This window comes from Equus asinus, chromosome 14, assembly GCF_041296235.1.
Source record: "Equus asinus isolate D_3611 breed Donkey chromosome 14, EquAss-T2T_v2, whole genome shotgun sequence".
NCBI lineage: Eukaryota > Metazoa > Chordata > Mammalia > Perissodactyla > Equidae > Equus > Equus asinus.
Window position 1 is genome coordinate 44,146,534 of NC_091803.1, and position 27,923 is coordinate 44,174,456.

A 27,923-nucleotide genomic window follows, 5' to 3' on the forward strand; every position below is an offset into this window, starting at 1 on the left:
GCCCCAAACACAGCCAAACCGCAGGCTGGCAAGTGGCTGTGAACTCCTTTGGGATGACAGCCTTGCCCCACAGGGGTGATGGTTAATAATCTGAAGAAGATTCACAATCTTGAGGAATTTGCATGAGATGTAGAATGTGACATGAATAGGAAAGCCAAGCAACACAGACAAAGGCTTTTCTGGTGCTAGATGACTTTGCCCCATTCCTTGGCCAGAGAGAGTGGGATCATGCGTGACCTCTGGAGGACTGGAGCAGTCAAGCATAAGCTATGAGCAAGTAGACACCATAATGGAACTGTCTCTATGCATCTGATCATTTCACACGATCAGATCACATTTCATATAAAATAGATTTCATTCTATGATATAGGACAAAACACTCCCCCTGCTTGTAAGCCTTCAGATGGCTTGGATCTTGCCTGCTTTCCAGCCTCATCACAAGCCACATGCCTCTATTCAGTTCCTGAATCATGCCCGGCTTCTTCCTTCAGATTTCCATCTCTGCACCCCACCCAGGAGTCTCTACCCATCTCCCCCTTCAGTTGCAACTCAAATATCATTCCTCAGGGATCCTTTAATTTTCATTTCCACAGCTTTGGGGAATCTTGGAGCACCTTCCCATTTAATGCATCCACATAATCAGCCTTAAACAAAGGACATTTGGAGCAGAAAAGAAACCCAATCCCCAGACGAATTCTGTGAGTCTCACTAAACGGTTCTCACTGCAGCCTTTGCCCCGTCTGCCTTGAGTATCTCATTTCGGTCTTTAATGAGAAACTGGTCCATGAATGCTTCCCACTGCTGGGAGAGTCCCTCCAAGTAAGGAGCGTGCCTTCTCTTTGTTCCGCCTGTCAGAGCCCAGAGGACTAATCCACTCCCATCCCCACAGCAAGAGAGTTGTGCTAATAGAAAACCAACCCTGGCGACAGCTTTCTGCTCATTTTCAACCTCACTGGCATCTAAGCCTCTGAAATCCAGGAGATTAATTTATTGTCCATGTTGATCAACTCCTTTACTCCTCATGGCAGCCAGTTGTACATAGATACTTAAGCTGAGCAGTCTCTCACACGTTCCTGGATGGAGCTGTCCATGACCCATAGTCAGAGTCGCCCAACCATGTGGACAGGACTGATGAACTCTCTTGCAGATGAAGACATTCCTCTCCACCTCCTGTGTGGCTCTGGTTCAGACTCATGCCCTCTTGTCTGCTCTTAGCCTGGACCTGATTCCACCTTTGCCCTCTTCTAGCCCCCCTTGCAGACAAGCAGAGCTCAAAACTTTCCCAATGCAAACCCAAATCTCTCCCCTGATTGTGAAACCACTATCAGAAAATAGTTTCCTAAACTCCAGTTATTTGTACTCCATATGTACAATTTTCCTACATGCATCTGATTTTCATTAAATTGACTCAATCGGTGTGTTCTTAACAGATTTGTCAAAATTATAAAAAACAATCTTAAGTAGAATTTTTAAAAAGGAAACAGTTTATTGAAGTAAAGGGAAAGAGCAGTATCCTTTATCATATATAGAATGTAAGCCTAATTCAAAAGTAAAACAATATTACTGAATTATAGCTAGACATCAGACGTATTGCCTGTCAAGAGTTCTGGGTCACTCGGTTAGAAAGGTAGATTAGCAAATGTTTGAGACCTTTGAGTTTGTTAAAACAAACAAACAAAAACCCAAATTATGACTCGATGGAATCCCAAGGTCTGAAAAATAATTGACAAGAGAATAATTTCATCACTTCCTCACCAAGTGATTTGGTGCCATGTCTGTGAGCCACCTGAAGGTAGCTCATTTGTCATCTGAAATGTGAGTCTCACATTTGGGCAATGCTGTCCCATAGGAAGACGTGGTCCTCCTCTGTCACACATCTTTAGAAAGGGGAGACCTGGCTGGCAACCCAGCCCCGTTATTTCTCAGAGTCCTGGCTGACTTCACTTTGTTCTAGCCAAAGCCTTCATGTTCCCTCCATCCCTGAACTCAGCCAAGGCCAGTCTCTGGCTGCATCACTGTGCTCTGTCCCCACTCCCTCTTTCCTCGTGACTCCCTCTTTGGCTAAGTCACACAAAGTTTCAACTACCACCTTGGTTCCATATAATTCTGGCCCCACTCAGCAAGGTCTTGCCCTCTCTTACTTTCCTCTCCCGCTGGGAAGAAAGACTGATGCAAAGTCCCAATCCATTTTCATGGCAAACAATACCCTCCATAATCTTCTCCCTACTCACAGCTCTAGTCTACCCTTGGGCCACCTTGGACATGCACACTGGACCTCAATCTACCCTAAACATGTCACATTCTTTCATACCTCCATCTTTGCCCACACTGGTCCCTCTGCCAGGAGGGCCTTATGCACACGAGTGCTCTACCCCTGGAATTATGCATGCAAGGGTTCTTCCTAATCCATTGAGATTTAGCTTGCAAGTGTCAAGGCTTGTAAGTCTCTTGAATCTTTCCTGCATACCTGTTTTATTGGGTTTGCATAGTGTTTTAAAAAGCAGCTCTTTTACATTAAAATCCAGATTTCCAGGTTGGCTTAGGAAATATCAACAGTGCACCTGCATCCCACATGGCAACAGGTAGCTGCACAATAGTTCCTGCATATAGGGCCATTGTTCTCAAGTTCACTGCTGTCCCCATTGCTCCTATTACCCTACAATCATTCTCTGTCTCCCCTCACTAACTTATGATTCCTGCCCAGACCAGCAGACAGGTGAGTTGGTCATCTCCTACCTTAGGCCAAGCATCTCTTCCTCTGTAAAACAGTACCATTGGTTGCCCATTTCTCTGAGCCCTCATAGCACTTTCCGAGGGGCTCATTTTCCTAAAGAAATTTAACTGGAAATGATTTGGAATGCCTGTAGGTATGGACACTAGCAAAAACAAAAATAAAAGTAGCTGAAGTTAATTGAGTTCTCATTTTGTGCCAGGCATTACATATACTGCCTTGCAGTATTCTCTTGTCAATTCCTCGAATCAACTTTTCAAGTGGATTTTATTATCTCCAATTCACAGATAGGAAAATGGAGACTGATAGAACGTAGGAAAGCTTCTCAAGGTCACAGAGCTTCTAAGTAGGAGATTAAAGCCCAGGACTTGGGCTCCAATCATTTTAATGGCGACACTCCATTGGCTCCTATGTTTTAAGCATGGAATTCCTAATCCTTGGACATACCCTGCTGGAAATACAAAAGCTAGGAAACCGACCAAGCGTGTTGGAAACTGAAGCCAGAACTTCCCTTCTGGTGCTGTCGTTTCTCGTCCTCAAGACCAGAAGTCCTGGCATCACCACTGCCAGGTGCCAGTGGCTCACCAGAGGCTCAGGATTGTGATAAACCTCTACTGCGAGCCAGCTAGAGCTAAAACGTTTGGGGCTGAAAGCTTGCCCCAAGTTGCAAACCAAATTATTTACTTGGCAATGGATGAAGATACCGGTCCAGGGACAAATTCATTAATTGGAAAAGGCAATTCTCGTAACCTACAAATTTAATTCTCTTTTTTGTGTGCATGTAAGGCAAGGTAGCATTAGAGTTAAGAGTACAGCCTCTGAATTAAGAATCTCTGAGTTCAAATCCCGGCCTATGATATAACTTGAGCATTCTTGGGCAAGTCACCTAACCTTTCGGAGTTTCCATTTTTTCACCCACATAATGGGGACCATGATGGTACCTCCCACACGTAGCTGTTGTACGCCTCTGGAGGTACTTACGATGCTTAATCCAGAGTAAGTATTGTAAAAGGAAAAGTTCAGAGCTCTGAGTGTTAACAACAGCACCATAACGTGTGCCTCCCAATCACCATTGCTGCTTCAATTGGACCCAATCTGAAAGTTGCCATAACTTTGAAAACCGCTCCAACTCCTTCTGTGCAATTTTGTGGCAGATCTGAAACTGTTTGGCCGCACCAGGCCAGGCGGTAAGTGAGGAAAGGAAGCTCTGTCTGTGTTTACAGCCTTTGAAAAATGGGCTCTCATCTCCTCTTGACAGATTCTCCCCTGACTGATCCATCAGCCTCTCTTCTCATCACCTGACTCGCACTCCTCATAATAGTATTGAAATTCAGATGGATTTTACACGACAAATAAAAGCGAATTTAAATGCCTCTGTTCCCCACCAGCAACGTGGGTACTGTAAATGTCAGATGCACGCAGTTTTGCAAGGCCATACGGCTGCTCCGAATTATGGGTTACCTTGTGTCACCTTTGCTAAATCTGCATTAACTCCATGGCATTCACCTGCGGGAGGAAACCATCTGGGCTTGTGTGTCCAACTCAAGGGTGAAAAACACTACCAGCCTTTAAGACCTCCCTGTGACGTCCTCTGGGTGATGGCCTTAAGAAATGGCCAGGGAGCCATCCAAATGCACGTCTACTCACAGGGGCTCTGCCAACTCACTCCAAGACACACCACGCATCTCTCCATAAACAAGGGGGCAAGGTTCTCCAAATGGCAATTAGCCTTCTGCCTGCCATGGAAAACAGGCATCTAGGATAAAGAAAAACAGAGAAATGGGAGAGAAAAGAAGATTCTCTCATTCTGTCCACAGTCTCCAATCGAGCCAAGACGGTGAGAAGAGCAGGAAGAGCAATTGTATTGCTCTTCATTAAGAGGTGGGTTCTCTGCAACTCTTGAAATTCGCCGTTTATCTTCCACATCATAGCTGGTCTAGGATTCAATGGGAAAATGATTCATCTGAGGTAAACGGCCCTACTGAATGGGATGAGGCATGAAATTGGAGCGGGGCAGCAGGGAGAGACCCTATTAGACTCTACAGAAAACTTGAGATCTTGTGTTTTTGAAAATTCTTCTGCTGAGAAGATACTCGCCAGTACACAAAGGTACAGATGGAAGCACATAAATATATCAGTATATACAGAACATATGGAAGGAGGACAGGAGGGTAGATAGGAAAGAAGGGAAGGGAAAGAAAAATGAAGAAAAGAAGAAGGAAGTTATTCCTGCGAAGCTATCTAGTCCTAACAGACATCATATTAAGCTTTCTTAACTAAAGGAAATGGAGCTTTAAAGAAAACACTGCCAGTTCTCCTTCAGAGCACTCAGCATTTCATAAAAATCCACACGGGCCAAGGGGCTGCCACTTCAGAGACAGGTTGACTTATTATTTTGACACCTCTGTCATCTCTTGTCACTTCAATTCCACTTTATCAAATTACTGATTTTGCCAGAAGCATTCAGATTAAATGGGCAGGGACACACACACACACACACACACACGCGCAGGAGCAAGTGTCATCACTTCAATGGTGAAATTTCATAATTATACATCAAGGTGACAGAAGTACCAGGGTGCATTCTAGAGACTGGATGAAGATTACTCGAGATGCCACGGCTGCTGTCTGCCTGCGTGGCCTCGTGCCACATCGCTGTACGGAGGGGTGAGGCTGGCACTCTTCTGCTGAGGGTGGGGGACACTGCCCCTCTGGGTGACTAGAATTTGCATCTTGACTTTTCCAACAAGAGACAAGAGCCTGATATACAGAGCTACCCCCCAAACATCTCCCCCTCACTGCCAATCACATGAGGAGATCCAGAGAAGCTATAGAGCAAATGTATGAACTGCAAAAAAATAAATCAGAAAAGAACTCAGGGGGGAAGAAAAGTTCTCCTCTTGAACAGAGAGAATAAGAAATTCTTAAGAGGGGCCGGCTCCGTGGCTGAGTGGTTAAGTTCATGCGCTCCGCTGCGGCAGCCCAGGGTTCGGATCCTGGGCACGGACATGGCACCGCTCGTCAGGCCACACTGAGGCGGCGTCCCGCACGCCACAACTAGAAGGACCTCCAACTAAGATATACAACTATGTACAGGGGAGTTTGGGGAGATAAAGCCAAAAATCAAAGTTCTTAAGAGAGTAAGACAGTAAAAATGGAAGTAGTCATTATGGTGGTTATATTGCAATTAATTGCAGCCAAAGGTTTGGTTAGTCCACGTATCATCAAGTGATACGTCAAGTTCACTGTGCAGTCAAGTTTAGAAAACAACAGGTGAACCCTTTAGAAATGAGGCTTCATTTGAAGTGTCTGACTCAACCCAACGGTCTAGGACAAAGCATAGAAATGCATACGTGTGCGTGTGTGTGTGTGTGTGTGAGTGTTACTCTTTTTTGAAAATAGCTGAAGCCATGGACGCAATGATCATACATGACTTCCTCCCACCAGTCAGCAGCACAGAGCATCCACGGATCCGGGGTATCACCATCACCATGATCCATGAAGCAAAGGCAGTTTGGGCAGGTAGAATGGAGCTGTGTGGCCCGCTTTCATTGCCCAGATCTTATCCCAGTTGCTCATTTATCTTGTTGGTGATGGAACTGATGTTATTTCAAGAGCATCAGTTCTTCTGGTATCTTTCAAACACTACTGGCAAAGGAAGTAAAAAAAAAAAAAGAAAAAGAAACCTGGAAAGAATCACACTTGTGAATTCCAAAAAAGTCCAAGGGAAGTGGAAACATCCTGAGCTCTGGGAGCCGGGCAGGGGCACGCTTTCACTGTGATGTGAGCAGAGTAGCTGGGACAGAACATAGATGGAAGAACTGGTGGAAACAGATGAAAAAGACTGTGGACACCTGTTCAGCCTAAATTCCGTTTTTCCAACTCACGAAGTACACACATGCATGTGTTTCAGTATGCAAATACGCGGTGAATGCAGATAGGAATTGAAACAACTCTGCCTGCAAAGTAGAGCTACACACAACTGGAACCAAGCTCAGATCGTGCAGAGCGAATTCAGCCTATTGTATCACTATTCCTCTCAATGTGGGGAGATTAACACTCCTTAAAGTAATGCACGGCGATTGCCTTTTATTTAAAAGCAAATTTTGTTTTGAGATGTCCTCAACCACCTTATTAATCAGCAGATGACTGAGCCATCACCAAATCAGAGCTGAAAACCTCTGCTGGAAATAATAACTGTGTCGGACAATAATGGTACGGTTGCAGAGAGAAACATCTTTCAAAATTGCGGAATGATGTCAGCAGTAGCCAGGAGATATGCACCCTCAATTCACTTATTTGACCTCTTTGGATCCAAGACGTTAGAGGGAAAATTTGATCGGCTTGGAGGCGCTTTGCCACAGAAACTTCTGTGAACTCTTGTCAATAAAAAGAGATTGTGAAAATATTAAAGAGAAGAGCAAGCGTTGAACAGTTGCTTTACCTGAGGGGACCCACACCAAGCGTAACGAGAAGATAAATGAGGGGAAATCTCTCACTATGTAGGAAAAGACCTCCTACCTCCGCACCCGAAAACATCTCATGTGAGTAGATTTGTATCATAGAAAGTTGCTGCTCATTTGAATGTGTCATGATGGAAACTGAGGCAGGCTCTATCGCAAGCCAAAGTGTATAGGTCAGATACAGGGACACATCCTGAAAAGCCCAATATTACATATTCTAGAATATATCTAATATTATATAATTACATGCAATACGTGACACATTATATGTAATCATCATCAATAATATTCAACAAAAATGTGAAATGAGTTAAGGATAAACTATTTTCCTGAAGAGAAGCCTATGACTAAAACAAAAATCAGCACCAATTTTTTTAAATTCTTAATTACATTACGCACTCTTCATTGAAGCCATCAGAAATAACGGATTGCAAAGAAAAAAAAGACGAACATTTTAAAGTATGATTTCTTTAGGTTTCTAATACCAGGACAGGAATCATCTTTGCAAGCCACTGTCCAGCAAGGCATGCCTTAAACACTTGGGTTTAAATCACAGAGTTCTTGTTTTGTTTGAAACCAAAAAGATGAAAAATATTGACTTACCTTTCTGTCCTCTATTTCCACACAGGTATTGCAGTCCGCTTTGATATCCTGAGAGAAGGAGAAAAGAGAGAGAGTAAGAGCAAGAGTCAGGCTTATGGTCAGGGAACATTCGGCAGTGTCGTTGAAATGCCCTTTAAAATAATAAAGAGCTCACGCTCCTAACGGTTGTTTCTCAAGCCATTGCTCTTTATAGCGCTTTTTAGAAGTATATGCCTTGGTGTTTGCATTGGAGACATATGGATGTCATAACTAAGCTTTATTACATGCAGATGTGGGGAGAAGGCAAAAGCTATGGATCAGAGGCCACAACAAAGAGAAGCTGATGGCTCATAAAATAATGTGCCCCCCAGGCACCTTTGTTCACAGCAGCAGTGACTGCCCTTAAGCCGACTTAAGTCTCTCTCCCAATCCAGATTCCAAATCTATCTTCTTCCAACAGAAAACTATCACTGTCTATGTTTTATCCTTTCATCCATCCATCCATCCATCCATCCTTCCACCCATCATCCATCCACCCATCACCCATCCATCATCAATCATCCATCTATCCATCATCCATCATCCATCTGCCCATCATCCATCCACCCATCATCCATCCATCATCCATCATCCATCCATCCATCATCCATCCATCCATCCATCCATCATTCATCCATCCATCCATCTACATTTATTAAATCCTTACTTTTTTATGCATTTCTTTCTTATTGCCCTGGAATGGAAAGGTGAAAAAAAAAAAAACATGGTTTCTACCTTCAAGGAACTGGCCAGTGAAACAGAATGGCAGACACATGCATACAAGCAATTGTGATATTCATTTACCCATTCAAAAGCTATGCGTTCAGCACCTACTGCTTGCCAGGCCTTGCTCTAAGCATGGGAGACTCAACAACATACATAACACACGAAAAGCCCTGCCCCGGTGATGCTTACATTCTGCTAGAAAAGACAGACAATAAAAAAGAAACGTCAATGGATGGTGAGTATTTTAGAAGACAATACATACTACAAATAAAAATAAAGCAGGGAGACGGGGATGGGAAATGCTGAGGGTGGGGGAATCAGACTTTATATTTAAAGAGAAGCAGCAACTGAGCAAAGGCTTGAAGGAACTTAGGGGATGGGTGTGCAGCCATCTGGGAAGAAAACATCTCAGATGAGGGAAGAGCCAGTGCAAAGGCCCCGAGGGGGAACGTTTGAGACATTGTCAAGCTAGAGGAAGGAGGCCTCCGTGCCTGGAGGGAAGTAAATCAGGAAAACAGTGACAGATGAGATCAGAGGAGGACACTGGTTTTTACTCTGAGAGCAGTGAGGAACCCCTCAGAGTTATGTTTTCCCTATTGTGGTAAAATACACATAACGTAACATTTACTATTTTAACCATTTTGAAGTGTACAGTTTAGTGACATTAAGTATATGCACACTGTGCAGCCATCACCACCATCCATCTCCAGGACTTTTTCATCTTCCCAAATTGAAACTCCATAACCGATGAACAATTACTCCTTATTCCACCTCCTCCAGCCCCTGGTAACCACCATTCTGTCTCCGTGAATTTGGCTACACCAGGACTCCACTGTGTCAGTCTACTAGCATTACCGTAACAAAATACCACGGATTGGGTTGCTTAAACATCAGAAAGTTATTTTATCACAATTCTGGAGGGTGGAAGTCCACAATCAAGGCGCCGTCAGAGTTGGTTTCTGGTGAGAGCTCTCTTCCAGGTGTAGACGCCCACCTTCCCACTGTGCCCTCACACAGCCTTTTCTCCGTGTGCATGGAGAGAGAGACCTCTCGTATTTCTTTCTCCTCCTATAAGGACACGAGTCCTGTTAAATTAGGGCTCAACTCTTTTGACCTTATTTAACCTTAATTATCTCCTTACAGTCTTGATATCCAAACACAGTCACATTGGAGGGTAGGGCCACTTGATTTTCGGGGTGGGGCACATTTCAATCTGTAACGCTCATATAAAAGGAATCACACAATATTTGCACTTTTGTGTCTGGCTTATTTCACTTAGCATAACGTCTTCAAGGTTCATTCACATGGTAGCACATGTCAGAATTTCATTCCTTTTTAGGGCTGAATAATATCCTGTTGTGTGGACAGACCACTTTTTGTCTATCTGCTCATCCATGGATAGACATTGATTTGTTTCCACCTTTTGGCTATTGTGAGTAATGCTGCTATGTTCAGGTCCCTGCTTTCAATTCTTTAGCCTCTATGCCCAGAAGTGGAATTGCTGAATCATAAGTAATTCTATGTTTAATTTTTGGAGGAACCACCATGCTGTTTTCCATAGTGGTGGTACCATTTTACATCCCCACTAGCAATGCACAAGGTTCCAACTTCTCCACATCCTCATCAGCACTTGTTGTTTTCACTCAAAGGTTTTGAAGAGAAGACAGACATGATCTAACTCCTGTTTTAACAGAATAGACAGCTGAGGGCCAATAGCACACGTAGGAAGACTGTTTTGGGGGCTACTGTAGGAGTTCAGATCCAAGATGACAGAGGCTGGGAAGGGTGGTGGCAGGGAAGGTGGTGAGAAGTGACCAGAGTGTGACAGAATCAACAGACGTCTTAAAAGAAATGGATGTGGGATGTGAGGGAAGGATGGAAGTCAAGGACCATTCCAAAGTTTCTGGCCTGACCACAGTAGCAATGCAGAGGAGAAGAGTGTGCATATGGTGGGATGGTATAGGGGTCTGCAGACAAGAGTGGCTCAGTTTTGGGTAAGTTAGGTCTATAGAAATGTTTATTCTCTCACCAAGAAGTAGCTGAGTGTACTCCGCTGACGCATCACTAGGATAAAGTTGATATAAATGGAAGGCCATCACCATAGTGATTTATTAAGCAGAAAATTCTAGGTCCGTGTGAATCAAGAGTGGAACAAAAGGGGACAATATCATAAGGTGAAGATTTTGTTTTCCATGGAACTGGCTGTTTTAATATCAGAGAAGTGGGACGAAACAGCTGGCAACAACTGAATGCCTCTTCGGCACCAGGAACCACATGTGGCCTTTCTCACGTTAGTCTCGAAGCTCCCTGTGACCAAACAAGGTTGGTAGCATTTAGTTTTATACTGAGCGAAGATGGAGATGAAGGACTCACCCTGGGTCACGTGACGATGGAGCTTAAGTCTATATCTGGAAGTGGTTCCTAAACCAAGGTACGCTCCGTTCCTTCCAGGTGACTTGATTTTATTTCAGTCAAGGTAGCCGGTCAATTTGGATAATTCAGGTCTCACCCTCTTCCTTGCTATGGGGATGGAGGGTCATCTAATGCAAAAATATCTAGAAAGGAAGTACAGCCGTGATTCTCAAAGTATGGTCCCCAGACCAGCAGCTACAGCATCACCCAGGAAGTTGTTACAAACGCAGATCCCTGGGCGCAACCCCAGACCTAGTGAGTCTGAAACTCTGGGGCAAGGGCCCAGGGATCTGTGTGTTGTTAGCAAGCCCTCCAGGGGATTCTGCTGTGGGCTCAAGGCTGAGATGCTGCAAGACAGTGCTCTGGTTAGCAATTCCAGTCCAGACATCAGACTCCTGCATCCGGCGTGTGGCTCTACCATCAAATAGCTCTACAGCCTTAGGCAAGTTTCTCTACCTTTCAAAGCCTCAGTTCTTTCATCTGTAACACAGGACTAGTGTGAGCAACCGGCTCTTCAAAGTGGGGTCTTCACCCCAGCGCCTATGGCATCACCAGGGAGGCAGGTAAAACATGGCATCTCAGTACTGAATCAGAATCTGCATTTTAACGAGTGTTACAGACTGAATGTTTGTCTCTCCCCAGATGCATAGGTTGAAGTAATAATCCTAGTGTGGCTATATTTGGAGATGAGGCCTCTAAGGAAGTAATTAAGGTTAAAGGAGGTCATAAGGAAGGGACTCTGATCTGATAGCATTAGTGTCCTTATAAGAAGAGATACCAGGGAGCTTGCTGGATGTCTCCCTCTGCACCCGTGAACCAAGAAAGGCCAGAGGAAGACAGCAAGAAGGTGCCATCTGCTAGTCAGGAAGAGGGCTGTCATTAGAACCCCGACATGCCAGCACCCTGATCCCAGGGTTCCAGCCTCCAGAACTGTAAGAAAAATAAGTGTGCGTTGTTTAAGTCAGCGGTTTGTGGTATTTTCTTATGGGAGCCTGAGCAGATAACACAAGCTTCTCGATGATCCGCAAGGCAGTCCGAGGATGTGGGGTCACCGTTCTCTCACTCAGACTCCTAATTTACTGACTGAGGTCTCTGATTGACCTTAGACATCGAGTCAGCAAAATGCCCCCGATTCTTACTAGAAACTCTCTTCAAATGCATCCTCTAAGAAACATAAAGAGAAAGCAGAGATTAGCACAATATGGGAGTGATGAAAAGCACGGGTTGTTTTTAAACCTAGGAGATGCCGTCTAGAAATGAGGTAAGAAAGGGCATTCCCTGTCTGTTTTATGCTGTTCTGACCACGAGACAGTGTGCATTTCCTTTCTTTCCTCAAGCGATAACAGCTGGAGTTAGCCGGGCTGAGTCCATATCCAATTTTGACTTACCCACACGGAAGTGGCAGGTGTTAATCAACTAACGAACGAAATCAATAACCCAAAGGCAGGTTTTTGTTTTTAATCTGCCACCGCGGACCCACGCAAGCGACAGAGAAAAGCCATCTGGCTGAACCAGAGCTCTTGCCATTTCCCTAAGATTATTCAATTTATTCTTGTCAGGATTAATTTACTAAGCCCACGCTGGATTTTTTATTTAGATGATACTGTTGGTTTGTCATCCAGATCTGTTTGCCGCAAATCTACGCAGGAGGCGTCCCGGGGGACTGCGCTTGCTTCTGAACAATGTTGGACTCAAATTGGAAAAATGTCACTTTGGCGGGAACAAATCATTGTTGGGCTCACTCCACGCGGAGCTGGTGTCTCTGGATGGGCTCCGACCTGACCTTTTCCGAACCAGCGTAATCAAGGAAGTACTTCAGCCCCACTCGATACTCGCTTGGAAAACAGCTCAACTATTTAAGTGTGAAGTATGAATTTGGAGCAGTGTACTTATCACCAAGCAATCAATTTCCCTACAGAAGCCAGCCATTCTCTCTTCTGTAGCTGGAAAACCCCGAAGAGTGAATCAGTCACTGGCAACAGATGGGATTTCACACATGCTATGGAGTCACAGGGCTGGGGTTCATGTCAGTGGGCTCTACCACACTTGTTGTGGGGCTGTGCCTCAGCTTCCCCATCTGTAAAATAAGAATACTAACAGTTGCCTCATTTGTTGTAAGGCATATCCAATATGTGCAAAGGTCTTGGCATAAGGCAAGTCATCAATAAATGTTAGCTAGCATTGATGACATCCTCCAAAAGTCTTTGCGAGACGTGGTTCTCAGTGGAGTACTGAGAACTTGAAAACAGTTCTATTCTTAAAGTTTTCTCTTCCAAGTTTTCCAAGTTCTCTGGCTTTTAAGCATGATAGCACTCATGTGTCTGTTCTTTTCAGAAACAGTTCTCTCTCCTGAGAGAGATTTCTTTCCTTCTGCTCTTTGCGTGTTGGTTGTTTCTGATGATTTTTGTAGGTCAGGGTTATTCACGCCCACGATGCACGGACACTGTCATGTATTAGCATCACTTAACAGCTCTGAAGTCCTCGGAAGCTAAAGGTCCCTGTGAACAGGTGGAGAAAAATGTCTGCCAATGAGATTCTGGGGGTCTCAGATAATTTAGAAGCTAGGAGCCTGTAGCGGGTTGAACAGTAACCACACCAAAGTGTGGGAAGCCTTCCCCCAATCTAGCTGCCATTGTATTGTGACAAGGTCTGGCAATGGAAGGAGAATCATGCAACGCACTTCTCCAGGGAACATAATTCTTTAAGCAGAGTCCTTTGTCCTCCTTTCTAAAGCCTATTACTGATTAACGTCTTCCCTCTGTCCTGGAAGCCTTGTAAAAACAGGCAGAATGAGCAATAAACATATCTCAAAGAACAAGCAGCAGCCCCCAAGGATGAGGGGGTCTATATTCCGTTAATTATATACTCGCTGTCCACCTAACTTCTTTGAAGACCCTGAAACTATGTAACCTCTTCCTAAACAATCGATACGTATGCTGCACATCTGGTATGTAGATAACCACCTTTGATTATTACCTTTAGTCACCCACTGCCCCTCAACTATTGTTCCCATGACGACAATAGTTAGACCACCTCGTGTGATTTTTTCCTATATAAGTGTACCCTGTCCCCGAAATAAATTGGACTTGCTTGCAACTGCGTCGAGTCTCGCGTCTAGCACTTACACTTTCGCCGACGCCGTCTCTCCCGCGGGAACCTGGACTCTGCCGCGGCTGGACACCGGCACCAAAGGTTCCCCACATCCTGAGCCCTGGAACCTACGCATGGGGACCTTCTTTGGAAATAGAGTCTTTGCAGATATAATTAAGTTAAGGATCTAGAGGTGGGAGATCATCCTGGATTATCTGGTTGGGCCCTAAATCCAATGACATGTCCTTTTAAGAGACAGAGAGAAGAGAAGGCATAAGAAGACAGACACAGGGACTGGAGTGATGCTGCCACGAGCCAAGGAATGCCAGGAGCCACCAGAAGCTGGAAGATGAGGAAGGATCCTCCCCTGGAGACTTTGGCAGGAATGTAGCCCAGATGACACTTTGATTTCACACTTCTGCCTCCAGAACTGTGAGAAAATAAATTTCTGTTGTTTTAAGCCACGGTTTGTGGTGATTTTTTTTTTACAGAAGCCACAGGAAACTAAACAAGAACCTTAAAGAGCTTTCTGTTTGAATCCTTCTTGTTTGATACATGGCTACTTATCACTGAGAAAAGAAAGGCGTAATCCAGAGACCACCCCACGTAATTAATGCCCTAAGGGAGAAGGAAAACCCCTTATAGGAGATCTCTTATGGGGGGCTGTCATTATGCCCGTGGGCCCTTGTGTTTTCAGAAGACCACCCTGGAACCTCTAAAAGGATGACTTCAGTTATCAATCCTGGATGGGCAATGGGAAGAAAAGACCAGGGTGCTTATATTTGATGTGAGAGTTAAGTAAGGATCACAGATCTTTGATGTGACATTGTTTTCTGGGACTCAAATACTCACAAAGTCTCAGAGAGCATCTCATAGGAAATATCTGCAGCTTGAGTCATCTCTCGGGAGCTGGGGGAGATGCAGCCAAAGGTTCATCTGACAAGCCCAAATAGGGCTGATGATCAACGACCCTTCTACTGGAGAAGAAACCCAAGTTTTTGCTCTTCCTTTTCAAACAGAAAGTAAATGCTATGGCGAGACAGTTTATAACATGAAGAAAAAGTACATTTTGACCTCACCCGCCAAAAAGAATTCAAAGGTGCATTTAAATTCTGAATCAATGCTATATAAGAGAGGAAAAATAATTTTACCTCTGCCCTTCTAGGTTCTGGGCTGAGACCCCTCCCCCTGACCTTGTAATAAAAGATTAGCCGGAGAAAAACAAACAGAAGTTTACTAACATGCATACCTCCTGTACACGTGGGAGAGACCCAGGAAAACTGAGTAACTCCCTGAAATGGCCCCAGCCACCACCTTAAACACCATCTCCAGCTAAAGACAAAAGAAGATGTTGGGAGGTGGGACCAGTTATGGGAGGTGACCAGGAAAAGCCCAGTAAACAAGGTAAGGTCATTATGCAGATTTAAGTCAGGGCTTCTCCAGTGATGAAAGTTTCTACAGATTTAAAGTCTCTTCCTCTTCCTGGTACAGAGAGGGAGACACCTTTACAAATGGAGATTTCCCTAACAAAAGGGCCATTTCTACTCTGTTTTCAGAGCTTCTCCTGTGTCTGCAGCCTCTCAATCATCCCCCCAAAATCTTTATGCCAAAGAGTATATTTTAGGGTGACGTATTCTGCTCCCCTTCAATTATAAACAGTTTCCCTTTCAGCAGCAATTTTTCTGATAGTTTGGACATAAGTTTTTTATTCTTCTGAAAATAATTATTACTTCTAATTTAAAAGAAGTTAACCAATGAGTTTAAATTCTAGGATTTGGAACATATTGGTGATTTACTGCAACCTGGGTTCTTAAATTTTTTTTGACTTTCATAAACACTCATACTTTAGGGCCAGTCCTGTGGTCATATGGTTAAGTTCGTGGGCTCTGCTTTGGTGGCCCAGGGTTTCGTGGATTTGGATCCTGGGCGCAACCCTAGCACCACTCATCAGGCGATGATGAGGTGGTGTCCCACATAGCACAACCAGAAGGACCTACAACTAGAATGTACAACTATGTACTGGGGGGCTTTGGGAAGAAGAAGACAGAGGGAAAAAAAGATTGGTAACAGATGTTAGCTCAGGACCAATCTTAAAAAAAAAAAAGACTCATGGGGCTGGCCTGGTGGCATAGTGATTAAGTTCTCACATTCTACTTCTCAGGTGCCTGGGGTTCGCCAGTTTGGATCCCGGGTGTGGACATGGCACCGCTTGGCAAAAGCCATGCTGTGGTAGGCATCCCACGTATAAAGTAGATGAAGACGGGCATGGATGTTAGCTCAGGGCCAGTCTTCCTCAGCAAAAGAGGAAGATTGGCAGTAGTTAGCTCAGGGCTAATCTTCCTCAAAGAAAAAAAAATCAGACTTTGAAAATAAATATAAGCCATAGTACCATTTGGCCCAATGCATCCCTTCTACAGACGAGAAAACTGTGTTTCGAAGAATGTATAACATTGACTTTGCTAGTCAATGATGTAGAGGAATTGAAATCCATCTGGTCTACCTGCTATGTATTTAATGCTTTCTCCAATACCACATATTGTCCTTGAATCTGAATATTTAATCTATGTTCTAAATTTAATTGCCTTATGTAAGGATAACGATTGTGCCCCAACTTTTAAAAATTGGAATAACTGTGTTGTCTTGTAACCATCATCGGTACGAATTTGAAGTCATGTGTGCCTTTCAGCTGAATTCTTCAGTCTGTGTTCACCCAATTCAAAAGACCAAGATTCAAAAAAGGTCACTTGAATGTATGAAGAATAGTATACAAAGTTTGCACTGACACATTTTATCCACGTCATAACATCTCCATTCACAAATTTGCTCAGCCCCTGCAATACCACAAATGGCCAGCAGATGGGAGCAAATAACTTTTCAAAACACCAAACCGCCCACCAATAAAGAGCGTCTGATTCACTGGGTCTGTACACTCCTGGAAGTATCACAATCTTTCAGCTCCCTCAAAATTTGTCTCAAATGATTGTATGTTTTAATTAATAAGCCTTAATTATTTACCAGGCATGTGATAATTTGAGGAGGCATTTTATTAGTATGTGTTTACGAAGGTTCAGTATGACCGAGAAGGCTGTTTCAAGGAACACAGTGTTCTGAAAACACTAAGGTTTCCGTCTGAAAGTGAAGAAGCGTGAGAATTTAAGAGCCATTTCACCTGAAATCATACAAATGGCAAAACATGTATGTAAGCTAACTTAGACTTCAACATAATTCCATTTGATGAAGACAGTAGAGTCTATTTTAGTTGGTGAGGTCTAAATGCAACGTTGCTGACTTTATAAATGGCTGGAGGAATTTTAAGGGGGTTTAGAGAATGTTTTCTTAGGAGGAGGGTAGGAAGAAAGAGCTGTAAAGCCAGAAAAAAACACAAAACAATCCCCAAACCCAGCTTTTATGCAAATCAAAGTAGCAAGGCATTCAACCTAGAATTTTGACTTCTTTCTTTGAGGCTTACACCCTCCCCCGACCCCATGAATTATTTTATGTTCCTCTTCAGCCCACATCTCTTGCAGCTTAGTTATTAGGGGACAAGAGCAAGCCAGCAGGAGCCCTGGCAAGCCAGGGCTGCTGGCTCAGCACAATTAAATTTGATACTGAAGAAGACAGCCTCTCTCAGGTAGAAGCAATATGTCATGGAGGTGAGCTCCAACCATGGGTCTGTTTGCAAATAAGAGCTATGCATTGGCATCACAGCAGGAGCTTAATGAGAGTGCTTTTAATTAACTGTAAAAGTAATTACCCATATTAGATGTAAATCGCACTTGTTTTTACATGAGGTGAATAATTTCCGTGCAGCTTTTTAAGAATAATACCTCCTGGAGGAGCTGTCAGCTGCAAACACTCTCAACAAGGCGGGGTGCTTAAAAACAGTATCAAGGAAAAAAAAAATACCAGCCCAGGAAGTCCTGGGTGTGCCACCTGGCTTTTTGTCAGCGATGGTGTTTCTCTTTTCATTTCTATCGGGCTCCAGCATCTAAACACATCCTCTCTACAGTTGTATACTCAGAGAAACACCGCAACAAAAGCTTCCGAATCTTGTTAGTTTTTCTTTTTTTTTTTTTTTTGGCTTTTAGCCTCCTGGATAATCCCCAGCACTTCTGTTGATAGGTTCTCAGTCAAAAGACTAGGAACTAGAGGGAGGATGAAGGAAGAGGCCTTAGAGGCCAGTGGTGTGGGCCTTCGATGAGCTAAAGTGGATATTGTCCAAAGGGCAAAACAGATTATTGAGGAAGAAGCAAGCACAGGGGCAGCCAACCCAGGCTCACAGGGATCCCCGGCACCATCCACAGAGGCTTGCAATTGGATCTGAAAGCTCCAGGGCAGAACTTGTGATGAGGACAGAAGTCTGCATTACCAGCAGCAAACCAAAAAGGCACCGCTCTCTTGCATTTATAAATAGCATGAGAAAACGACAGAGGTCAGTGTTGGGAGGGAGGGAAGGTGAAACTGGACTCCTTGAGTCTGGAACTGTGTTAAGATGCAGCCATCCTCTGGGTTCTCGAAATTCCCCTGACTTAGAAAAGAAGAAGATGGGCCAGTGAACATCCCCCTGTGAACCACAGTGAAGCATAAACAGCTAGGATGGAGTTTGCAAATACAAAATTACTGGGTAATTATTTATACTTTGATAGGCACCTTCATTAAGGGATTTGAGGATGCAATTATCAAATTGAAGTTTAGTGCACTCCAGGTAAGCAACTGAACTGAAGATCAGGAACGTGGGATGCAGAATGGTGAGTTTACACCCGTGGAGTCAGCTAGCAATCTAGGAGTCAATCAGCTCCCTTCTAAGAAGAAACCCGGCCTTTCATTCAAATAGTATGGCTACCATTGCGATTATTTTCTTGTCTGTAGCATCCTTCCGGTTTTTGTTGCTGTTGTGTCATGAATGCTTGTTTTTGATCTTTGCCTTAAAACAACTCCAAGACGGGGCTAGAGCAGGAATTGCACTGGTTTGTTATGATGCCCGGAGAACTTAATCTAGTTCGAGGTCAACTGAAACAAGAGCCAGTTCTGGAATTGTATCTCCCACGGGGAGCTTTTTATTCCTTTCTATTGGGCCACACACGTTTTCCTAGGATCTCCTATAACACATACACCCGAAATGTAGCTGCTTCCCACACTGTCTCTATAAAGGATTCAAAATAAGAAAAAAAAGAAAAGAATATAGCCTAGTTCTTAATTAGTATATCAGCCTCATAAGGAAATGAGACACAGGGAACATTTGAAAATGCTAAAATAATTAAATGATTCACAGTGATATTCCAGAGAAAATGCAAAGAGAAGTTGCAGTGTAATGGCACCTCCATGCGTGGATCAAAACACAGAAGAAAGAAGCCTCAGGAATTAATTTACTTTGTTTCAAACCCTGACTCTGCCACTTAATAGCCACAGGGCTTTACAAGGCAACTTACCTGGGCCTCGGTTTCTGGGGTTATTTTTTTCCTGATACCATCAGGCTGGTGTTAATATTAAGTGAGATAAGGTAGGTAAAGTGCTGTCACATACTTAGGGATCAGAATGCTTGTTATCATACTTTTAATTTTATTATATTTATATATTCATTATGTTATTCTGTCCATTATATAATTTATTATAATTCTTCTTCTTCCTTTTGGATATAAGATGGTCCTCAACACTGCCTGAATTCTTCAAGGTCATTGTTATTTCAGTCTATTAAATGGACCCCTGGTGGCAACCAAAGATGCAGTTTCTAAAAGGACAAGTCTCCTGGGAATGGATGCTGATAAATGGTCCATCTCAACACTCACTGCAACGCTCTCATAAGGACCCTGACACAAGGACTCAACAAAACCACTTAAGTGAATATTTAATTTCCTCCTAGGAATTAGATATTCCAGAAAGACATCCAACAGCCAAAGCAAGATTTATATCAGAGGAGGCAGAGCACAGCTAAAGTTTAACAGCACTAATGCAAAATATTTGGGGAAAAAAATAGCATTCTTATGCTACCTATTGAGTATAAAGGGATGCGCTGCCAGTTTCTAAGAAATGGCTGCTCTAAGAAATTCACAGAGCTTTGTTGATTGCTGGGTGCTGCCACAGCTCTCCCTGGAAATTGATACTCTCTGTATTCACCCGGACTGTAGCCATCCTGTCAGCCACAGTTTCTTGGGAAGCAATATTTTCTGTCCCTGTGACCTTGGTTTGGCATTTTGCTTTCTGGTGGAAAATGGACAGTGGACCTTTCCACAAGATTAAGTAACCAAGTCTTTGATCCAGGAATACAAACTTTATTGTCTGCAGCCTTAAACCATCTACAAATGGTTGCCATCACTCCCACCGCTGGTTAAACTAAACCAGCACAGAGTTGGAACAGATACAGATGTCTCTTTTTTTCTGTCAACTTTGTATACTCCGGAATGGGTGTTATGAATGAGCCAACACTAAGTGCAGGATATTTGCTATTGGAGGGCTCGACATTATCTAAACTAGCGTTATAGAAAGGTTATTCAATCTGTGTGTACATACGTTCACTCATCAAAGAACATAGAGATAACCAGTTTTCTTGGTTTAGCTTCCACTGGAATATTCCTAAATTTGACAACATGGGACTAATGAGTTCATATGCCAAAAATGAGTGTTCATTCTCTTATTAGAATAAATGTGTCAATCTAAATATGTAGACTCTGAACTTCTGATCCCCAACAGTGAATTAAAAAATAAGCAGAGAAATAACCATTTAAGCTTTTTCAGAAAAATTAAATAGAGAGAAAAATGAATATATATGTTCTTTCCCATGCCGTGTCATTTATTAGTAATCCATTGTGCAAAACACTCATATCAATTCTTACATGAACACCCGAAAAACGTACCTTAAAATAGACACTTTGGGATAATTACATTTCTCTGCTTATTCACCCTCTTTCCCAAATGTCATGTTTACTTGCAGAACCTGTCATTTGGTTTTTACACACCAGAAGAGAATTAAGAATATTCTCTTTAAAGTTTTGATGACTTTCTCTTTTGCATTGGGAGGCCTATGCAATTTATAGTTCAGAGATATTGTGTCTATGAGAGAACAGCAGAAATCTAGGTTATCCCTCAGGATGTCTTAAATATCTCAATTTTCCATATTGTCCCTGGAATGAAGTAAGAAAATAAATGTTGACTATTCCAAATCATGAAGGTTAAACTCTTTAAGCACGGAAACTTTGTCATTTCAATGATTCTGGGTGAAATCCCTGTAGAACGTGTTTCACTCTCTCCACTTTCTAAAACATGGATGTCGACTTTGGTGTGGTAACTGGGTCCAGTACGACCTCCAAGATGCTGATAACCCTAGAATGTCTTGTCCTTCTGCTAAACCGCCCCAGGTTGTTGTGTTCTTTGAGATAGGTAGATGCATGTCAATGTTCTTCTAGCGCCTGCCTTGATGCCTAGCTATGCTTCCTGCCGTCACTCCACTTAATTTGCTTCCTGATTCACAACCACTTATCTGGGAAGCGCTTAAAAGTTCAACCTTTTAAAGTTAAATTTATGTTCTGGTTTTTTGTTTGCTTCTTTGTGTTCTGACTGCCAGATTCATGAGCTTCAGATCGTCAAACATAACAAATCTATCTGATTTCTCGTATATTAATTAGAGAATTAATAACTTTTCTATATTTAGCTACATTCTGTTCAGACGCATTGGATATTGACCTTAACGCATGAGCTTTATCGGCCAAGTGCATTAAAATAGTTTTTTTTGGGAAAAATATATAAACAAGTAAAATAAAAGTAAATAAATCTCCTTTGGGCACCATAATGACCCTCAAATAACTTTGAATTGATGAAAGTATGAGACTACTTGGATTTATTTAAATTACAGGGAGCAAGTCGTGCTCTGCCCACTCCCATCTACCTTCCTAGAATCACTTTTTTTTTTTTTTTTGAGGAAGATTAGCCCTGAGCTAACATCTGTGCCCACTCTCCTCTATTTTATATTTGGGACGTCTACCACAGCATGGCTTGATAAACATTGCTAGGTCCACACCTGGGGTTTGAACCGGTGAACCCCAGGCCACTGAAGTGGTGAGTGCAAACTTAACTGGCATGCCACTGGGCCGGCCCCTAGAATCACATTTTTAAGATGTTCCTCCTCAGACTCTAGGCTCCATCTGAGTCTGTTTGTCCATCAACCTTTTTTATGTTCCAGAAACTTGCCTCAGAATGTCCCCTCAGAATGAATCACCTTCCTTCTGCTCATCCAATTATCTGCTTACCAAAGCTAATCTCCCATCCTCCTGTGCACTGCCCACCCAGAACTGACTGCTCCTCCTGGCACCCTGCCCCTGCTGTGGGGTCGGTTTCATTTGGGTCTGTATTCCCAGTGCTTTTTATATCTGCCTGTCTCTTCCATCAGATTATCTGCTCCTCAAGGGCAAGGGTACCAACAATGACTAACCTCCTTCTAAAAAATCATTCTGAATGATAAAAATTTCTCTCTCTCTCTGTATATATAACACTACATACATAAGTATATATTATTTTATATATATATAACTTCACTTAATCCCATTGGGCAAGCATAACAATTATCCCCATTTTAGAGGAAACAAATTCAGAGAGGCTAGGTTTCTTGCCCAAGGTTGCAGAGCTGACACATGTTGGCTCTGGGACTTGAACCTGGTTTGTCCTACTCAAAAGGTTGTGATTTTTCTTTAAAGATTGGCACCTGAGCTAACATCTGTTGCCAGTCTTCTTTTTTTTTTTCTTCTTCTTCTTCTCCTTCTCCCCAAAGCCCCCCAGTACATAGTTGTATATCCTACTTGTGGTCCTTCTGGTTGTGCTGTGTGGGATGCTCCCTCAGCATGGCCTGATGAGCGGTGCCATGTCCGTGCCCAGGATCCAAACCAGGGAAAGCCTGGGCCGCGGAAGCGGAGGGCACGAACTTAAGCACTCAGCCACGGGGCCAGCCCCAAAAGCTGGCGATCTTAAGTACTCAGCCAATCTGCTTTCCTGTTGTACTTATTCATCATCATTTTCTTCAAATAGTAAGAGAGTCCACGGAAAAAACTGTTTTTAACAGAGGAGTAAATGAGCACACAGCAGAAGGCATTTTTTACCATTTATTAGCTTTTCGAATCATTTTGAGCCTCCATCAATTACTCAGTATAATTGGCATAACAGAACATATATATGTTATATGCATATATATGTAGAGATATATATATGTATATACATATGCAGTGTGTGTTTATGGGAAATGCATACAAAGGGTTTCATATAGAGTCTGAACTTTAAGGTCACTAATACACATGGCCAATTACAATCATTAATTAGCTTGAAACCAAGTAATTGCACGTCCACCTTTAGCCAGGCCATAGAGTCTATGGATTTAGACACTCAAGAATACTTTCCACCCACCTATCGAAGAAGACTATTTCTTGGTCTATAGCCATAGACAGCAGTTCTGAACATTTGACCTGCCCTCCTAACACCCCCACACCGACACTGGGGTACTCACAAGCTTCATCTGTAAGATGGGTACAGCCATGGCAACCTTCTCCCAAGGGCTCGACAAAAGGCAAGCCCTGGAAAGAAACTCACCAACCCCAGGAAAACACACTGAGAATTTATGTTCCAATCTCTCCCTAGTTTTTTTTTTTTTTTTTTTTTTTAGTAACCTTCACCAGGACCCTGAACAATAGGAAGCTCTCAACCTATTTTAGAGGCTTACAATTTCCCATCAGCTTCCTGTCTGAGAGCTCAAATGGTCCCATCCCCTTGTATAAGGTTAACAGGTTTTAAGAGAAAAGATCAGCTCTGGTAATAGCAAATATAATGAAAAAGAAGAGCCACTGCCGATAAAGTCAGCCTAAGTAACTCTCTGAGGTCACCAGCCTGGAGGCTGCTCAAGCTTTATCAATGATTTCCAGGTAGGATAGGCCTGGCAGGCTCTTCAGCTAAAGAGGAGCTTTGCCGGGTGTCCTGCAGGCACAGAGTCATCAAAGGAAGACCTCAAGCCAACACCCACGCCGGGCTGCCTTCTCACCTCGAAAGACTCATTTTCTTTCCGCTGAAATCCATCAATAGTATCAAGAGACATGTGTCTCGGCCTCCCCTGAAATGGACATTCAGCTCATGGATACCCCCTATATTTAGGCAAGGGGAATGCTGTAACATTATTCTAGTAACCGTAGCAATATCGCCTCAGCAAGACAACTGATGAAATCAGCCATGGTCTCCGTATTGTTTATGAAGTCCTTCCATTTCTCCCCAGAGTTCAGATCTGTTTTTTCAGATATCTTTAAAACCACTGGTCCAAGGTTCCCCAAATCTGTTACCATTGTCCTGATTTTGAGCTAGCACGCAATGAACACCGACGGTGACAGCCACATCCCTGAGCGGTTTGCACGCATCACTTCTACAGCAATCCTATGCAGTAAATTTTTTTATTATCTGCACTTCAAGGAGGAGGAAGCTAGGGTTCAAGAGAGATGAAGTAATTTTGTTCAGGATGTGCAATTAATAGGGGGCAGACACAGAAATCACGCCCAGGTATATTCTTAAGAACAACTCATCACACTGTGGAATTTCTCTATTTGAAACTCTCATGGCTTCCCATCCCACTGAGGATGAAACCCAGTTCTCCATGTAGCCCTGTTTGACCCGTTCCCTAATGACTATCTCTAGCTAGTGTAGCCCATTCGCCTTAAGCCACGCTGACCTTCTTACAGCTTCTCAAATGCAGAGGCTCATACCCACTTGGGGGGCGTTTCTTGCTCTTGCTGTACCCTCTCCCTGCAAAGCTCCTGCCTGTTCGGGAACGCCCCGTGCCTGGCTCCTTCTCATTGTGGTGTCAGTTCAAATGCCAGCCCATCAGTGAGCTCTGCCCCGACACTCGCTGGTGCTCTATCATCTCTCTCTGTTTCAGTTTCTTTATTGCACTTACCATTATTTGCACTTAGAACAACGATCTTCTTGATTATTTTTCTGTATCCACATCTCCTAGACTCTTAGTTCCATGAAAGCAAGGTTTTTCACTTGTTTTGTCCATGCTGGATCTTCACCTAAGATTAGTACCTGGCACTTAATATCTGTTTGGTCACAAATGGAGTAATTTAAAGAACGTGATGTCTCAGCCTCCTTTTTACCCACCTCCTTACACAGCTTGCCCTTTCATTGGGGTCTTCCCCCCCTAAAAAATGTTTTATAATAAAGAGTTTGTAAAAAAATATTTCTACTTCATCTTCTTATAAGGTTCTGTCTCCCTTTTTCTTAAATATGCATTAAAGATTCATTTTCTTCTCTTGCCACCTCTCTCTTTTTTCACGCACACACCTTTTTGGGTCTTATTCTATTTGTCTCTTTACTTTTCTTTATCTTCCTATTTACTTGCCCCTTAACCTCTAATTCTGCCTCAGATCCACAATTTCCAAAGTCTATTTCAATTACTCTGGCTTTTGACCTTCTAAATTTCTGTCTGCCTTTTCATGTTATCATTCCTTTCTCTTTCCTTGCATGTGCACCAATCCCCCATACCCTCCCTCTTCCACTTTCATCCATATTAAATGTCTTTTCTTGTTTATTTCAGCCAGGTCGACAACCAACTACTTAAGTCCAAGTGCAGCTCCCTGGTCCCCACCAAATCCACGTACATTCAACTGGGGACATTTAAACATTTTTTTATTGAATTTAATGTACACACATAAGGGGTCATATATCATAGCTGTTTGGCCAAATGTCCCCAGGGGATACAACTGCCCCTGGGTCAGGGCCACTGCCCTAGAGGAAAGTTAACTTTCTCTAATTTTCATTAACAGATCAAGAGATGTAAGTAACCCACCATTTGGACACCCTTCTCATGATATTTTCATCATAAATCCCAACCCACTCATTTTAGAGACATAAACGTGACTACAAATACAAGATATCTGAGACGCTTTTGCTGTCATGTGTGTTAAGAATCAGCTAGTCCCGAGTTCAAATTAAGTTTTTAATGCCTCCTGGCTGTGAGATTTGAACAAATTAGTTAACTCCGTTAAATCTTGGCTTTCCTATCTGTAAAGTGGGGATGTCACTAGTGCTTTCCCCATAGAGTATTATGAGTATTAAATAAGATCACTTAAGGACACCTCAAAGAGCACCTTGCATATAGTGACGCTATCATTATCCTCAAGACATATCGTTATCATCACCTGTCAACCTCACCTTCTTCCAAGTCAGTCCCATTAAAACAAATAAATAATCCACTCCAGGAACAGATGGATTGATTAAGGAAATAATATCCTCTCTCCTTTTCTCTCTCTGCTCCTCTCTCTTTTTCCTTCCTTGGGTGTGGGTAGAAGAGAAAGAAGAGGAAGAGAAAGTGGCAGGAGGGCAAGAATGAAGAAGCATGTCCCATCTCTCTCTGTCATGGACAGGGGAATCAAAACTGAATAATACATTCAATGAGTTACTTAATTAACTGGGGGAAGGTGAAGCTGAAACAGCTGAGTTAAATAATGAGATGTCAGCCACAGCAGCTTAGACCAAGGGGGGATTTGAGAACCCGCTTCCTGTCAGAAGAAACCACAGGATTTTTCAGGCAGATGACACTAAGGAGTTTAATCTTTCCGTTTTTGTCCTTCTGAAAGCAATGGTCTTCTTTTAAAAAAAATCTACTGAAATAAGGCCAAATGTAAAATTAGCATTTACGTAGCAGAGGTCATTAAAATGAGTTAGACCAGGCCCTTTATAACATTAAGCCAGTACGAAAATGAGAAGAATAAAAAATAAAAGGTCTGCTTAAAAGGATCTTAAAATGGAGAGGCTGTTGCTAATAGCAAGGCTATCTCAGAAGGACTAATTAAGCTGGAAATAAATGTGGTTCAAAGGGAAAGGCTATTGTGTGATCAACCTAAATGTCAAACGGCTGACCACAAGACTCACCTGCTGTTAATTAAAATCTAGTTGTCATCCCGAGTTAAGGGGCTGTGAGCATCTCTCTCCACACTCTTTCTAAGAATATTGCAGCCAGACGCCCGACTTGCCCACCCTCACTCATCCTGCCAATTAATGTTGAATTTATCTGCATGTTTTGGGGTCAAAAGATGAAGGCATAACGTAGTTTTTAAACCAAGACAGCTGATCCCAACTTAAGTATTTGTGACATTAATGAGTACTTAAAAAATAAAACGTAAATCAAGGCTGACTTTGAAAAATTGTAGATGTTGGTACTCTCTGAGCAAAAAGTCGTTAAACATCCTCAATTAGACGAATAACACTGTGTTTCCTTCCATTCATCCCGGACATTACATCAGTATAGTCTTGCACGTTTTATATGCTCATGTTCTTTCGGAAGACAAGGCTAATAGGATCAGGTTACCTCTTCCTAGGTCTGTAATCACCCAATTCAGGAGCACCTGTTGCACACTGAGAATTTTTGCTACCTCTGCACACCGCCTGCACTATTTATCCAATATAATTATACATACATATACACACACATATTCACTTTTTAATTTAAACCATCCACGTAATCATATATTTACTATGCAAATTCTTTTTCTGATACACATACAAATCATACCTAAACTTTTGGGGAGCAGCAGTTCTGTGTCTTCACTATATTTTCATGTTATACAGGGGTACTCAACTGTCAAACCTAGTCAAATGGCACACTTAAGATTTGTGTATTTTGATATAAATAAATTCTACTTCCAAGAAAAAAAAAGCCATGGAGAAATAGTGAATTCCTATTAAAGATCTGCATCCTAAAGTGTTCAAAAGTGAAGGATATGGCTGTCGAAAACACACTTTGAAATGCATAAAAACCAAAATACGGTGGGTAGATGCATGGATAGATGGATAGATATGTGATAAAACAAATATGACAGAATGATAATTGTAGTATCTTGGTGGTGGGTACATGGGTGTTC

The 27,923-nt window shown here is 42.7% G+C and overlaps 1 protein-coding gene across 32 annotated transcripts in view; it reads right to left on the reverse strand.

Annotated features, from left to right (window-relative positions):
- Positions 1-27,923, reverse strand: part of RBFOX1 (RNA binding fox-1 homolog 1) — a 1,969,097-nt gene that overhangs the window by 864,258 nt on the left and 1,076,916 nt on the right. For all 32 annotated transcript variants that reach the window (XR_011494338.1, XR_011494337.1, XM_070484972.1 and 29 more), the window contains one exon: positions 7,798-7,845. Coding sequence is in view for 27 of the 32 variants with exons in the window: in XM_070484972.1 (XP_070341073.1) it covers positions 7,798-7,845 (48 nt within the window). In the remaining 5 variants the exon portion in view is untranslated. The remainder of the gene's footprint in view (positions 1-7,797; positions 7,846-27,923) is intronic.